We start from the raw sequence: 14,364 nt of genomic DNA, 5'->3' as shown, positions 1-14,364 counted from the left end.
AAACGGCACAATCATAATATAAAGACCACTGGGAACACTTCGAAAATAGATCAAAAGACGATCAGACCTTAAATCTTAATCTTAAGTATGCAACCTTTATCTTGAGGAAAAGTGTTTTCTCGTAGTACTTCAACTACCGAAAAGATACTACAGCTTTTTTATTTGATGGCAGCGGGATGTCATAATGCCGTTTTCCGCAGTGAATTACACACCTGCTCTCACATGGCGCAAGTACTCAGCCTAGAAACCATCTTTTTTCATCTCTCAAAGAGGTTTTCTGCTGCGACAATGTATCCTCTCTCTCTGTAAGCCTTCATGTTGTTATGTGTGGTTCTTGGGATGCAGCTGGCTGACATTTGGGCTCTCTGTTCCTGACACAGTCAAACCGTCATGGTTTGAATGGCTGCCTTGGTGGCTCAGATTGTGTAACCCTGGGAAGGCCACACAAATGGAGGATTTGTGCATCGGCATTACTCTTAACCAGAGGTGGGCACTGAGGGCCGCATTCCTGCATGTTTTCCAGCATACCCTGCTCTGGCATGTTCTGATTGGCTGGACACACCTGAACCAGGTAATCAGCCACGAGTAGGGCAAGATTATTGGCTGGACACACCTGAACTAGGTAATCAGCCATGAGTAGGGCAAGACTATCTGGAAATCATGCAGACACACCGGCCCTCGAGGCCTGGAATTGCCCACCCCTGCTCTTAACTTTCCTCTTCCCACATGTTAGTTTGTGCAAACCCATCTGTAATACACAGTGGGGCAGAAACATATTTCTCAGTCACTGACTCGGCAAGTTGTCCTATTTAAAAAGATGAGTTTGGTCTGTAATGTTCATCATAGGTTCACTTCAGCTGTGAATGACATAATGGAAACAAAGAATCCAGGAATTTATAATCAGGATTTTTAAAGGATTTATTTCTAGATTGGTGCAGAAAATCAGTATTTAGCTCTTACAAACAGACAAAGATTCTGTCCATCACACACCCTTTTCCTCTTTGAGAAGCTCTTCTATCCTCCACTTGTTACTTGTATTAATGTCACCTGCATAACCTGATTATCTGTTATCAAGATACCTGTCCACACCTTTAAACCGTTAGACTGCAACCTCTTCACAATGACCAAGACAAAAGAGCTGTCGAAGGACACCAAGGACAAGATTCTTTACCTGTACAAGACTGGAATGAGCCATCTCCAATAAGCAAGCAGGTTGATCTCACCTGGCGAGGTACAAATGATCCTAAGAAACAGCCCAGAACTACACAGGAGGAACTGGACAATTCATTATGGACTCAAATCCTGCAGTTCCCCAAAGTCCTCCTTCTTGAGCCAGCACATGTCCAACCCCGCCCAAAGTCTCGCAGAGACCATTTGAATGATCCAGAGCAGGATTGGGAGAATGTCATATGATCAGATGAGACCAAAATGGAAATTTTTGGTATAAACGCCACTCTCCATGTTTGGAGGAGAAGGAGTGCCGGGTTGCATTCAAAGAAAACTAAACCCACTGTGAAGCATGGGGGTGGAAGCATCAAAATTTGGGGCTGCTGTTTGAGCAACAACTTGATTTTGTGGCAAGGAAGAATACCACAGATACACTTTTTTTTCAGTTTGGTGTTGTTGATTTTTCCCCCCACATTTTTCTCCTTTCTTTTTTGTAATATATCTAGCAAAGAAACCATAAATGACACTGTCGCATTTACCCTCAGTTTAAAGGTCTGGGGGGGTTATCCCAAGGATTGGATTCATTCTAAGCTACTTTACTGTGTTAATTAACGGAACACTTTAAGTTTTCCCATTGAATGTTTTTCACTTTTTTTGTTGTACTCAAATTTACGGAGAGCACAAAACACAGAAACAGTTTTGTTATTGCCGCCAGAGTCTACAGAGTCATGGAGATGATGTGCCAAGAAAAGAGCAAGGTCATGTTATCTGTCTTTCACATCACATTTAAAGACCCGCTCTAATGAAAATAGTGTTTTGGTTTTTTTAAATATGATCTGGTTGTACTGTTCTGATAATGGAGGGCATATAAGAAGAAAATTAAGACTAATATGGCATTTCTGAGTATGCCTTTATTCAAACCATTGTGAATCAGGAGCAGACAAGAAAAAATGCTGTTTGAAAAAGACTGCAGCAGTGACATAGGTCTTAGAGTCGATGGGCCAGAAGCTCACTGCTCTCCTCCATTCTTACACATCCACTTGCAGAAAAAAAGATCCATGAACGTCTTTTTTTTCCTCATCTTAGCTGGCGTCTGGCTCAAAACTGTACTGCCAGATAGCTCTAATATTTTCTCCATTATTGTTGCACCGGTAATGTTAGGTTGAGGGTTTGAGGGGCTGTAAGCTAACGGGAGAGAGTAAAAATAAATGGATGATAGGAAGCTTACTCCAATTTCCAGTGAACTGCTACTTACTTTGCAGAAAGTATGTCCTAGAAAATGACAGTTTGTTTTTAGTTTAGGCTAAAATCGGCATAATCCTAATTAGAAGACCACTGGGAACACTTTTAAAACAGATCTACAGCTGAGTCCATGCCGCAATGACCACAACCCACTGTGCTACATTCATTTTATATGAACTGTAGAACATTACTGTGTTGAAACTGAGGTTAGAAGATGCCTTTTAGTATCACTGATTTGTGGTTCTCAGGCTGCTTTCTCTTTTTTTCTGACTTTAACCCCTCCCCCATCTTTCTCCCAAGTAGCAAATCATCCTCTTCTATTAATTTAAGCTTTTTTCCCACTGATTAGTGTTCCAGTGGCAGAAAAAATCCCACTCATGTCATGCCACTCGTTCATTTTTTTGTTTTGTTGATAGTGATGTGGTTACAGACGAAGGACCAGATACCATCTGTGAGACGTATCCACATCTTCAGCACATGCAGGGAGCACTGTGCAGCTTATGATGGATGACGAAGGGAGGGGATCACAAGATTAAAGAAATGAAAGAGGAATATGACTCTTTTGTGCCCATTATACTGGCCGGCCTGTGGGAAGGTTTTAAAAATTGTGCACTTTTAAAGATGTTTTGATCAAATCGATTTATGGTAAGTCACACAGAACCACGTATTACATTTTTAAAGTCCCACTCCAGTCATCTTTGAAGTTATTTTAAAATCATTCCCAGTGGTCTTCTAATTATGATTATGCCATTTTAAGCCCAAATCAAAAAACCTGTGACATTTTCCAAGACATAGTTTCTGCAGAGCGGCAGGAGTTCATTAGAAATTCGCCTCCTAGTTGTGGGTTTGAACTGTTGGTGGCAACGTCCCCACTTCCTGTCTTCCATTTGTTTATACGCCCCTGCTATCTTACAGCCCCTCACAACCCCAACCTCTCATTACCGTTGCAACAAAAACGGCGAGCAATATTAGATCTGCTACAATTTTGAGCCAGATGCCAGCTCAGACGAGGAAAACAAAGACGAACATGGATCTAGTCGTCTGCAAGTGGATGCACACCTTCAAGCTTTTTTTGTGCTTTTTTTTGATTGTTCCTGATTCACAATTATTCGAAAAAAGAAATACTCAGAAACACAATTTTAAACTTAATTTTCTTCATCTATGTCCTCCATCATGAGAAAAATGCCACAAGAGCATGTTAAAAACATAATTTTTCGTCAGAGTGGGTCTTTAGGAAATAACTCTGGCTTGTTGAGGTGTGGCTCTTAGAGTTACTTAGAAAGTTATGTCCATTCTTAGGAAACTTTGGATCATTGTGCTGCGTTTAAATTCTTCTTCCGAGCTGGGAATTTCCAATCATAACAGGTCAAGTGTGTGCTGCTTTACTTCTGAATCACAGTAGAGCCTAAAAGCAACTCCACACCCGGCTGCTGACGTGTGTTATAGATTTCCGTGTGATCGTGCTCGTGTCACACAGAATTGACATTCACCGCCCCCCGCACTCCCTCCATATTTGGCGTTTGTTCCGGAGTACTGACGATCCCTTTGTTCGCTGCTGAGAAAGATCGCTTGGAGGTGACGTTCGCCAGAGGTTTATTTCCTCACCCACCTTCCTAAATGTGCTTTGTGTTACACCCGTCATTAATTACTCAACCCAACTCCATGCAGGTCTGGCTAGTTGCTATAGCAACAAGCCGCAGGGTCCACCGTAGTTAACGGCTGTTGATATTATCCATATCTGTGTTTTTGTTGGTTGTTTTCTTCAAATGTTTGCAGGTTGCACTCAGCCTCTTAGGTGGTACCAGCTGGACTAAATGTAGGAAATATTTATTTCCAATGAATATGCATTTCACTGTTGCAGTTTGGTATTTTCCAGCCTTTTTCAAACGTTTGGAAATAAAAAACTTTGTTTTGTTTCTAGTGTTTCTTGGTGGTTTAGGTGTACAGACAGACAAATCTGCCATTTCTCTACTTGTCTCTTGCATGTTCTTTGACCCTGTTGTAAACACACCATCTCTTCCTCTTTTCTTTGTCCTTTCTGTCTCCATCAGGCTGGCCAGTTAGGAGTTTACCGGGCGTTCCTGGACAACTACGAGCTGGCTGTAGAGACGGCAGAGAAGTGCTGCCAAGCCAATGCGCAGTTTTCTGAAATCTCAGAGGTAAAACAGGAAAGGGAAATGTTCAATCAATTATTGATCTTTTATCTTTGATTCACAACAAATATAGATTTATTGCTACAGTTGTTCCCACATGCCATAATGATAATGCACAGTACTAAGCAACCGGCTGTCTGATGTTATGAATAAAGATTCGTGTTTATGATTATATTTAAAAAATACCACTTTTAGTGACTGTTTTTCTTTTTATCCGTCGCACCTGAAAATTCAAATGAGGCTGAAGTTGGCGTCCAATTTTTATAGCCTTTACCTCTTTTGGGACAAGTGAAAATCTTTATCTCCTTTTTATGATTCCAACATAAAATCTAGTTTACAAATAAAGTTTAAAGCAGCTGAAGATCACTTACAAAGAATTAAGATAAACTTTTTCCTAAACAGGGAAACTGGAGGCAAATACATATATTTATATTGAATGACAAAACCAGCCTCATACAGGGTCAGTGAAAATATCGTCTGACATTAAACCGGCCTGAAAAAGGAGGGTTTTTTTGGACTCATCCGTTCAAAAGACCTTTGGCTTTTTGTTAACATTGAGATTAAATGTCCATATATCCAAAAATATTACAAAATGCATTTTTGCATTTAAAAAAATGTCATATTTTGATAAACATAAGGAAAAGTGAACTGAAATTTTGTTTATGAATGAAGTTCTCTGATATAAAAAGTTTATGTTTTCCAAGTATGTGGAACTTTCTGAGACATCAGGCCTCATCTATGTTTTATGAGCTCTGTCCGTCAGCACTGGAGTTCCATGCCGGATGGGGAATTCATCATGGAGGGTTGTTAATGGTCTAAGTAATGATGCATAACTCTGCCATTTCAGCATCATCTTGGCTTGCTGAGGAGAGCATAATTAATCAGAAATGGAGGGACCTAAAAACACAGGACAGAACATGAGTGTTTTAAAGGCTTTTACCAAACTAGTGTCCAATTTTTCTGTTTGTTTTCCAACAGAATCTAAAAGTGAGGAGTCCAAAGGACTGTAAAGAGACAGCCAAGACCTCTTTAGAAGGTAAGTCACTGAGTTATACATGGAGACATTTAGGAAACTCTTATACATGAGCACATGTGTAACATTTATGCAATAATCAATCTTTTGCAGCTTTATTATACAAACCCGTGGACAGAGTGACTCGCAGCACATTGGTGTTACATGTAAGTAAGCTCAAACTATTGCAATTGTGTGTATTTGGATAGAAATTATTTTTAAAAAAAATTTCGTTGCGACAAAAAGACAGATTTAAAGCAATATTTATTTTTATAATTTCTCTGTACTTTGATTAAAAACAGCTCTGCTGACTTGGAATCACTTTATCTTTTCTTTTCTATGTATTTTTTTTCTTAATTTAGGGTTTCATAATCACTTAGTTGTTAGTGTCTAATTTCTATATGTGTTTATAAAATTTTAATGTATATAAAAAGGAGTTAGAGCTTCAAACAAAAGCAGTCATTGATGTTCCCTTTCAAACTTTGAACTCTCCGACGGAAAAACATTGATGTGTTGTCTTTAATATTTAACATTTCTACACCTATTGCCAGGACTTGCTCAAACACACCCCGACCAGTCATCCAGACCACCCCCTCCTGCTGGACGCCTTGAGGATCTCCCAGAACTTTCTGTCCAGCATCAACGAGGAGACGACCCCCAGGCGCCAGTCTATGACCGTCAAGAAGGGAGAGGTGAGAAATGTTTAAAAATGAGACCCTTTTGAATATTAGAAAGCCATTAGGAAATAATGTTGACTTAAAAAAATAATAATAATTTTTTGCTGGGTTGTGTAAAAAAAACAAGGAAAATCCAAGGGGAAAGTGGCCATTTGCTCTTATATTTTGATATTTTGTTTTTGTTTTACTATTTATAAATCTGGTGGTCCATAAACAAATTTCGTCTTCATGCTAAATTTGGAAGCTGACTAGGTTTTTACTTACATTTATGGTTGCATCCTTGAGCTGCATTCTGTGAAAATGGTTTCCTTTGAGATTCTGCACTGATTTGCACTACAGAGTTTTCTGTTTGTAGTTCATTACAGCCTGAAGGCCACAAGCACTGCAGCCATTCTCTATTAGATGTAAGCTATTAAGCTAGAGGTGAAGATCTCCCTGCATCATCTGAATCTCTTTGTGATATTAGGTCCCCTCAGGTATTTCTATCTTGTCTTCAGTAACTCTAGAATATTTATATTTCAGGTTATTTATCACCATTTTTTGCAGCCTTTTGCCTCTGCCTTCTTTTTAGAATATAAGTTTCATTTTCTTAGTGAAAATCTCACACTCCCTTTTTATAACATTCTCCTCTCTTTATTCATGTCACTGATGATGTCAACCCCCCCCCCCCCCCATAAAAGGCTTTAAAGTCCTCACCAGATGATTGTAAGAGAGCCACCAATCTGCAGCCTACAGCAGAGTGCGTGTCCTTATATGGTCATACCCAGGTTGCCTGGCTGAGAATGATTCCGTCCGTTTGCTCGTTGTCTCCCTGTCCCTCAATCAGCCCCCCCACCCCCACCCAGCCAACTCCCACCCCCACTGTCTCCCTCATCCTTGGAGATGACTTGATGCACAAGAATGGAGCTTCTTGATTGATAGCTTTCGTGACACTGCTGTACACAATGAGCCTCTAAGCCCGCTCTGACGGCCAGAATCCAACTTAATTATTCATAAATGATAGGCGGTTGAGTAGAAAAGGTTCCTCCCCCCGCTCACTTGGGGGTCATTACCCATTTCCACGCACACAATCACGCCCTTTCCTACTCTCTGTTCCGCCTTATCTTGTTTTCTTCTGAACTGCATGCAAACACAGACTTGCTTCCTCTGTCAACCCTGCAAGTCGGCGTTTCCGTCTCACTCGGTCTGGACCTTCGCTCATTAAATATTAATCATGGATACATGAAAGAAAAACACAAAAATCAATGGGTTTCATTATAGTGTACCTCATCAAAAATAGAATATCTAATAAACTGTAGTGGTATTTTCTTTTTTCCAGTTGTTTTCAGAATGAAAAACATTTTTATAGAAATTTCATGTTAATGTATATTATTTAATGAGAGCCAGTTTAGCTCGTGCTGGTTTGCGGCGCCTTCCTCCCGTGAAACCAGGGTTCGAATCCGGGCTGCTCCCTATTCCCTTCTCTGCTTCTGTGCCGGTCCCAAGCCCAGATAAATTGAGAGGGTTGCGTCAGGAAGGGCATCCGGCATAAAACATTGCCAAGTTAACCATGCGACTCATCCTCGAAAGAGAGGTTGTTTCGCTGTGGCGACCCCTGATGGGAAAAGTCAAAGGGAAAGAAGTTTATCATTTAATGACAAAATTAAATGTAAAATTTATATCTACCGTATTTTTCGGACTATAAGTCATTCCACAGTATAAGGGTGTATTCAGACTGGACACATTTGCTTCGCTTAAAGTGAACCAGATTTCGTTTCCCCGATAATCCGGAACAAATTTTCAGTCTAAGTACACCCAAGTGGACCCTGGTCCGGGACCAGGAACTGCTCTCTGACCCATCTTTGGTGGTAGTCTCGGTTCACTTCCAATTGGACTGAGCTCTGGTTTACTTCGAGTTTCCGCAGTATGAATATAACAATTTGACCAAAACGGCCACCGGAGCCAGGCTTTACGGAGTGTAAACAGAATAGGAAGGTAGACGATAAGACAAAGGACTTCCATCATACGTTCTCTCATTGCTTTGCCCCGCCCTCGTAATTCCTGGCCAATGACTGAAGAGATCCTAAAGCATGTGGGAGAAGCTACAGTCAAGTTTTTAGCTGCATGACTACATGGAAGCATTGACTTCCAATAATGTCTCAATGCAAACAGGAAAAGTTGAGGAGGAGAGTGAGAGGAGAGAGTTTTTTTTAGCTGTCAGTAGCAAATACTGAAACCTACAGTGCTCTCTAGCGGTGTTAATGGGAAAATAACGAAGATATAAGCATATGTATGTTTTTAAAAAAATCACATATAAGTCGCCACTGTTTATATATTGCATGGCTGGCCAAACTGTGCAAAAACACGTGACTTATACTTCGAAAAATACAATAATTTCTATTATTGTCCAAATGATCCAGAACAAGTTGTGTGAATGTAAACAATAAAAATAAAGTAGCAGTAGAAAAGAATGTTTTTAGCATTTGACCTGATGAGATGCAAACCTGCAGAGGATTGCAGGAGTAGAGCATGCACAGGTGACCCCCCACCCCCACCCAAGAGACCCCAGCCCACTATCACGGTAAATGTGGGAGGGAAAAACTGCTTCATTAAAATGCAAATGTTGCTGCTCGTTGGCTTGCCTTGCCTCTGGGAAAGTTACTGTGTTTAGAAGTGCCGACCTTTGAAAAGAAAAAAGAAAAAAAAGTGCACACTCATTTGCACAGTTCCACTATTTCTCACACACATGCACTAGCCTGCGAAGTACACACAACACGGGAGCAGAGAAGTGCTCCTCAAAGCAGATGTTCTAAAAATAAACCCCAGCGGCGGTTGCTTGCACACATGCCATCTCTACTAGATGGTCAATATTTAATCTGTGTTCTGCCACTTTCACTATGTGCCGGTCAGTCGATATGAGAAAACGAGCAAAGCTGCATTTTTCGTACTGTCAGATATTTTGAAAGTCTGATGTGCTGAGTTAGCTGGGAGGTGAAGTGTGAGAGTCAGGCAGCAAAACCTCCACAGGAATTCTTCAGCATCTATAATAAAAAGACTTCGCCAGAGTATAAACTTTGGGATCTTAGTTCTGCGTCTCTATTAATGTTGCATAAATGTCAATGATTGCTTTTTAAAATATTATCTCTCAACTATTTATTCGAAAAGTCAAGCACACTAGTTTGCAGTTGGACTTCTGGGTCATTTTAGATGTTGGATTGTCTGTTTTCTATTTAGCTTTCAAATATATTAAAAAAGAAATCAAGCAGGGAACCAAAAACCAATAAAATTTAGGCAGAATGAGTTTAAAGGAGACAATTTTATCTCTATGTTTTCCCCACATGTGTAAAGACATTTTTTTTTAAATCCAAAATACCCAAAAAACCCTTAAAGTCCCACTCCAGTCAATTGTAAAAGTATTCTCAGTGGTCTTTTAATTATGATTTCGTTTTCATTTTCATTAGGACGTAGTTTCTGCATAGCAACAGGAGTTTGTCAGTAATTATCCTCTGATATGTGGCGCTCTGTTGGTGCATAGTAAGCCTGACCCCACTTCCCATCAACCATCTGTTTACATGCTCTCCCAATCGCTTACATCGTCAGAAAAATGCCACAAGAACATGTTAAAAAGACACACAAAAAATACAATTTTCATTGGAGTGGGTCTTTATAGGTTCTTTTTCTAAAACTTTATAAGTAATGAATAAAACAGAAAATAATATAGTAATAAAAGAAATATTGATCAAATGTAATAAAGGCTCCTTTAACCTTTCTTTCTAAGCATGATCAAGTGTCTGGGATGACAGTGGGAAAAGTAGAAGAGGCTTTGGAGAACATCTTCCAATGTGTTGACTCACAGATGTAGTTGGTAGCTGCCATTAATGACAGCTGACAAACAGAACACCATCATCATTATCATCATCATCATTGTAATGCAGCTGTGAATGTCCAACTAAGGGCATGGGAGCTTATTAGATCCATGCCCTACCATCAGTCATGATTGTAGTCAGCTGAAGGGTCTGGCAGTTGTTTTGGCGACACGTCACATGCTTTGGTGTCTGTGCAGAGTCAAAAGCAGCGCTGTGACTTCTTCACACAGCCTCTGTTGGCCAGCAGATGCCTGATCAGTGAGAGCGCAAACTTTTCCCTTTCATCATCATCATCACCAGCTCCAACCAAGAGTTTCCTGGTGCTGACGGAAGCTGTGTGCTGGTCAAGGTGAAGGGAGGAGGAGGAAGAGGAGGAGGAGGAGGAGGAGGAGGAAGCACCAAAGGGAGGGGGGTCACAGACATCTTTAGTGTGTCATCGCTGGTTGTGAGCAAGTGTGATGTCATGCTTTGTGATTTTGCTGCTGGAGGGGGCGTTGGATAGTAGTAATCCATTCAGCCAGGAAATGAAAAGCAAAAGAAAACAACAAAAATTAGCTTTATAATGTTTTTATAGTCAGAATAAATTAGCATCTTTAGTTTTTTCCTTGCTAGAGGACAGACTCATATTTCCCTTTTGTGACTTGAAAATACGTTTGGTTTAATTATCTTTGAGTGTTTTCCTCCAGTTTTATTGTTCTCTATTAAATCTTTGACGATGCGATTAGCATAAACCTTGAAAAAAAAATGTCTGAAGACCGAAATAGTATTTGTGTTTGATCTAATTTGTTTGGTTTTATTTTTTTTCTATTATTTATGTGAGAATTGACCTGGGGTTATGGAATACAGAATTCAGCAATTTGCAACAGAGCTGCGGTTTCCGCTTTCTTTTGTTTGGAGCCCTTAGTCATTTCTGTTAAATGACTTCACTGCCCCCCTTTGGCAGGACGTGGTATAACACATCTCATTATGTAGTCTGACATCAGCTAGAAGTCCAGAGCACAAAGTATCACAATTATTTAATTTTTTTCAGAAACTCATCTGTTCCCTACCACTAGAAGTAAACACGTGAAAATTTGATAAATGTGCGACAAATAACCCACGTATTGGAATAAATTAAATCAGTTCATAGGAGTTATGGAGTCTGTACTGTTTATCTATATAAACGCACTGGTATATCCTGACTTTCTGCTGTTGTGTTTTGATGCCACAGAACCGTCAGCTCCTGAAGGACAGCTTCATGGTGGAGCTAGTCGAAGGAGCCAGGAAGCTTCGGCACGTCTTCCTCTTTACGGACTTGCTGCTCTGCGCCAAGCTGAAAAAACAGATCGGAGGGTAAAAAAGACGAAAAACTTTTAAACCATTTTTCTTCCCCGAGTTGGCCGAAGCCTCACAGCAAAATGCAGAGATTTACTGCGCTATCAGGATTTGGAAGTTAAATTTCTGGCAATGGCTGAGTCAGTCCCCTCAGTTTTTTTCCCTGATTCATGTACGTCTCACTGACTAGAGGCAAATTTAAAGACAGAAAGCTTCTCAAACAACAGAATATGGATGCCATCACAAGTTTACAAAGCAACATAAAAGAAAAAACATGCTTTCATATTCTGAATTATCCTGAAAAAAAGTTCTACGCCTCTAAAAAGTATAATTTTCCATATTTCTTCAGATGCAAAGGAGTCTTTTGTGTTCCTTGCTTTGCAGGACATTTTTAATTTTTGTTTTAGTTGTTATGATGGAAAGACACAAAGTTCAGCCTTTAATCGTCCTGATATGTGTCTTCGAAGGCTAAGAACCAAGAGGTTTGAGTAAACAACTTAGAAATGTCTTAAAATACACTTTTACTTCAATCTGTTTATGTATTATTTGCAAAAATGCCAAATGAAGGATTCTGTCCGTTGGTTAAAAAATGTTGATTTTTAGCTGCATCAGAGCTTTTGTTCCTAGTAACTTGTTTCTACTATCCCAATTTGTCTTCCACTCATTTATACATTTTTTCTATAATTATTTACGTTAATTTAGCTCCTGCTTCCCTCCTCACGTTGAGAAGACTTTTTTTTAATAGTCTTGACCATTTTTTGTCTCTAACAATTCAATTTGAATCCTTGCACAGTAAAAACCAGCAATACGACAGCAAGTGGTACATCCCCCTGACTGAGCTGACCTTCCAGGGTCCCGAGGAGGCAGATCCTCTTACAATCCCCCAAGTCCCCGATGAAGAGTTGGATGCCATTAAGGTCAAGATCTCCCATCTTCGGAGTGAGATACAGAAAGAGAAGGTAATAGATTTTAATGTCCTTCCCAATTCCAAACAACAGAAACAGATTTTCACAGTAGATTATCTTCCACTGTGTGACTTCAGAGAGCAAACAAGGGTTCGAAAGTCATCGACCGCCTCCGGAAAAAGCTGTGTGAGCAGGAGTCTCTGCTCCTGCTGATGTCTCCCAGCATGCCCCTCAGACTCTACAATAAGAATAACGGAAAGGTGACAACCCCCCCCCCCCCCCCCCCCCCCCCCGCCACCTTTGTTTCCTCACTTTCATTTTCCCCTCCAATCATCCTCCTCTTCCTATTTTTTTTTTAGTCATTTCTGCCCCAAACATTTGGTGCTACAAGGCAAAAAGCAGCATTGAAACAATGGTTGATCTATGCCTGAAACTGGAATCTGTGTTTCATTTTAGAGCTACAGCTTCCTTATTTCATCTGACTATGAGCGTGCAGAGTGGAGGGAGGTCATCAAAGAGCAGCACAAGAAGTGTAAGAGTCCCAGACACTTGAGACACCTTCTTTTTCCTTCGCATGGTCACTTACAGTTTCCCTGTTTACCTTCCAGGTTTAAAAGCCACCTCCCTGACTTCCATGGAGCTGCAGATGCTGACCAGCTCCTGTCTCAAACTGCAAACTGTACACCACATTCCACTTAGCACAAACAAAGATGGTGAGGCTGTTCAGTCTTTTTTTCTGTCTGTGGTTTATTTAAATTTTGCTTGATTTTAAAAAGGGAGCAGATTAAATGATGTTTTGCAGACATATGTTATTGCTGTCTGATCGTGCTCCAGAGCAAACAGAGATCTGTATGGCATGTTTTTTTTTTTTAAATGACCCCTCCTTTTTTATGTTTTTTTTTCCTCTCTGACTGTTTTTCCAGAGGATGAATCCTCCGGTCTCTATGGATTCCTGAATGTTATCGTCCACTCTGCCTCCGGCCTCAAACAGAGCCTGAGTGAGTCACTCGAGTTCGGATGATTAAAAGTCAAGCAAGGCAAATTACACAGGAAGCTCAACGAGCAAACTGTGACTTTTTAGCCCTTTGCATTCTTAGCAGTTTAAATCTTAATGATAAAAGAAAACAGTATTACTGGTTTGTTTTGACCTTCTTTTCATTCTGTCAGATCTCTACTGCACATTGGAGGTGGACTCTTTTGGTTTCTTCTCAAACAAAGCCAAGACGAGAGTGTATCGATATACCACCGAACCAAAGTGGAATGAGGTAAAAACAAAACAAAAACAAAAATTCTGAAAGAGTAAAATAAAGGGTTAACACAGTTATTTGCTGTGAAAGATCGAGCAACGAATAATTCTTCTATAGCTCGGCAAAACTCGTTCAAGCGGCCACTTCTAACGGAAAGCCCACGTAAACATGCATTTTTAGGCTTCATTAAGACGGTTTCTCAAATACCACGTTCATTAAATGTGTTCGCAAGTTAAACCAGGTTGAACTTTCACCAATCAGGGAGTCCGATTTGGTAGTAACGTATAGATGGCATCCCATTTTATTTAAGGAAATGCCAACTGTTTGTAAATCTTTCCTGGAGAAGAAATCATAATTGTGGTTTGTGCCCGGCCAGGTATACATCGGAATGGAGAAACCTGGGTCAAGTTTTGCACCACTTCAACATTTCACACTAAGGCTCTTTCACCTTTAGGTGTCGGACGTGCACTAGTATCGAGTGGCGACAGTCTAGTGTGAGCACCAAATGCTAAATGTGCGTTCACAGACGCCCCTAAAGGTTAAGAAAAACTGAATAGTTTTTACTCACCTGGACTGCGTTTCCTGTGCTTTTATGCTTTTATTCAGCTGTTATTCAGGGCTTTTATTCAGCCTTCTTCCCATCTACAACATTTCCTAAGCGAAGCACCTTCTTACCGTGCAAAAGCCCATATAACGCTCCCTTGCATGTCTACTGCATATGCAAGCAGGCATGCATAACCAATCATGGATGCAGTGATTATGGCTCATACATAACAGGAAAACCTCTGAGGTTCAGTAAGAG

The 14,364-nt window shown here is 40.3% G+C and overlaps 1 protein-coding gene across 1 annotated transcript in view; it reads left to right on the top strand.

Annotated features, from left to right (window-relative positions):
* LOC101174443 (breakpoint cluster region protein) overlaps nucleotides 1–14,364 on the top strand; it is an 85,093-nt gene that overhangs the window by 59,295 nt on the left and 11,434 nt on the right. The window contains exons 5-15 of the mRNA XM_023960573.1: nucleotides 4,461–4,568; nucleotides 5,541–5,598; nucleotides 5,689–5,741; nucleotides 6,126–6,266; nucleotides 11,307–11,428; nucleotides 12,204–12,369; nucleotides 12,453–12,575; nucleotides 12,772–12,847; nucleotides 12,924–13,028; nucleotides 13,239–13,313; nucleotides 13,483–13,580. Of these exons, the coding sequence (XP_023816341.1) occupies nucleotides 4,461–4,568; nucleotides 5,541–5,598; nucleotides 5,689–5,741; nucleotides 6,126–6,266; nucleotides 11,307–11,428; nucleotides 12,204–12,369; nucleotides 12,453–12,575; nucleotides 12,772–12,847; nucleotides 12,924–13,028; nucleotides 13,239–13,313; nucleotides 13,483–13,580 (1,125 nt within the window). The remainder of the gene's footprint in view (nucleotides 1–4,460; nucleotides 4,569–5,540; nucleotides 5,599–5,688; nucleotides 5,742–6,125; nucleotides 6,267–11,306; nucleotides 11,429–12,203; nucleotides 12,370–12,452; nucleotides 12,576–12,771; nucleotides 12,848–12,923; nucleotides 13,029–13,238; nucleotides 13,314–13,482; nucleotides 13,581–14,364) is intronic.

This window comes from Oryzias latipes, chromosome 12 (genome assembly GCF_002234675.1).
Source record: "Oryzias latipes chromosome 12, ASM223467v1".
Lineage (NCBI taxonomy): Eukaryota > Metazoa > Chordata > Actinopteri > Beloniformes > Adrianichthyidae > Oryzias > Oryzias latipes.
The sequence above is the reverse complement of the archived record's forward strand: the minus strand, read 5'-3'. Positions and strand labels throughout refer to the sequence as shown.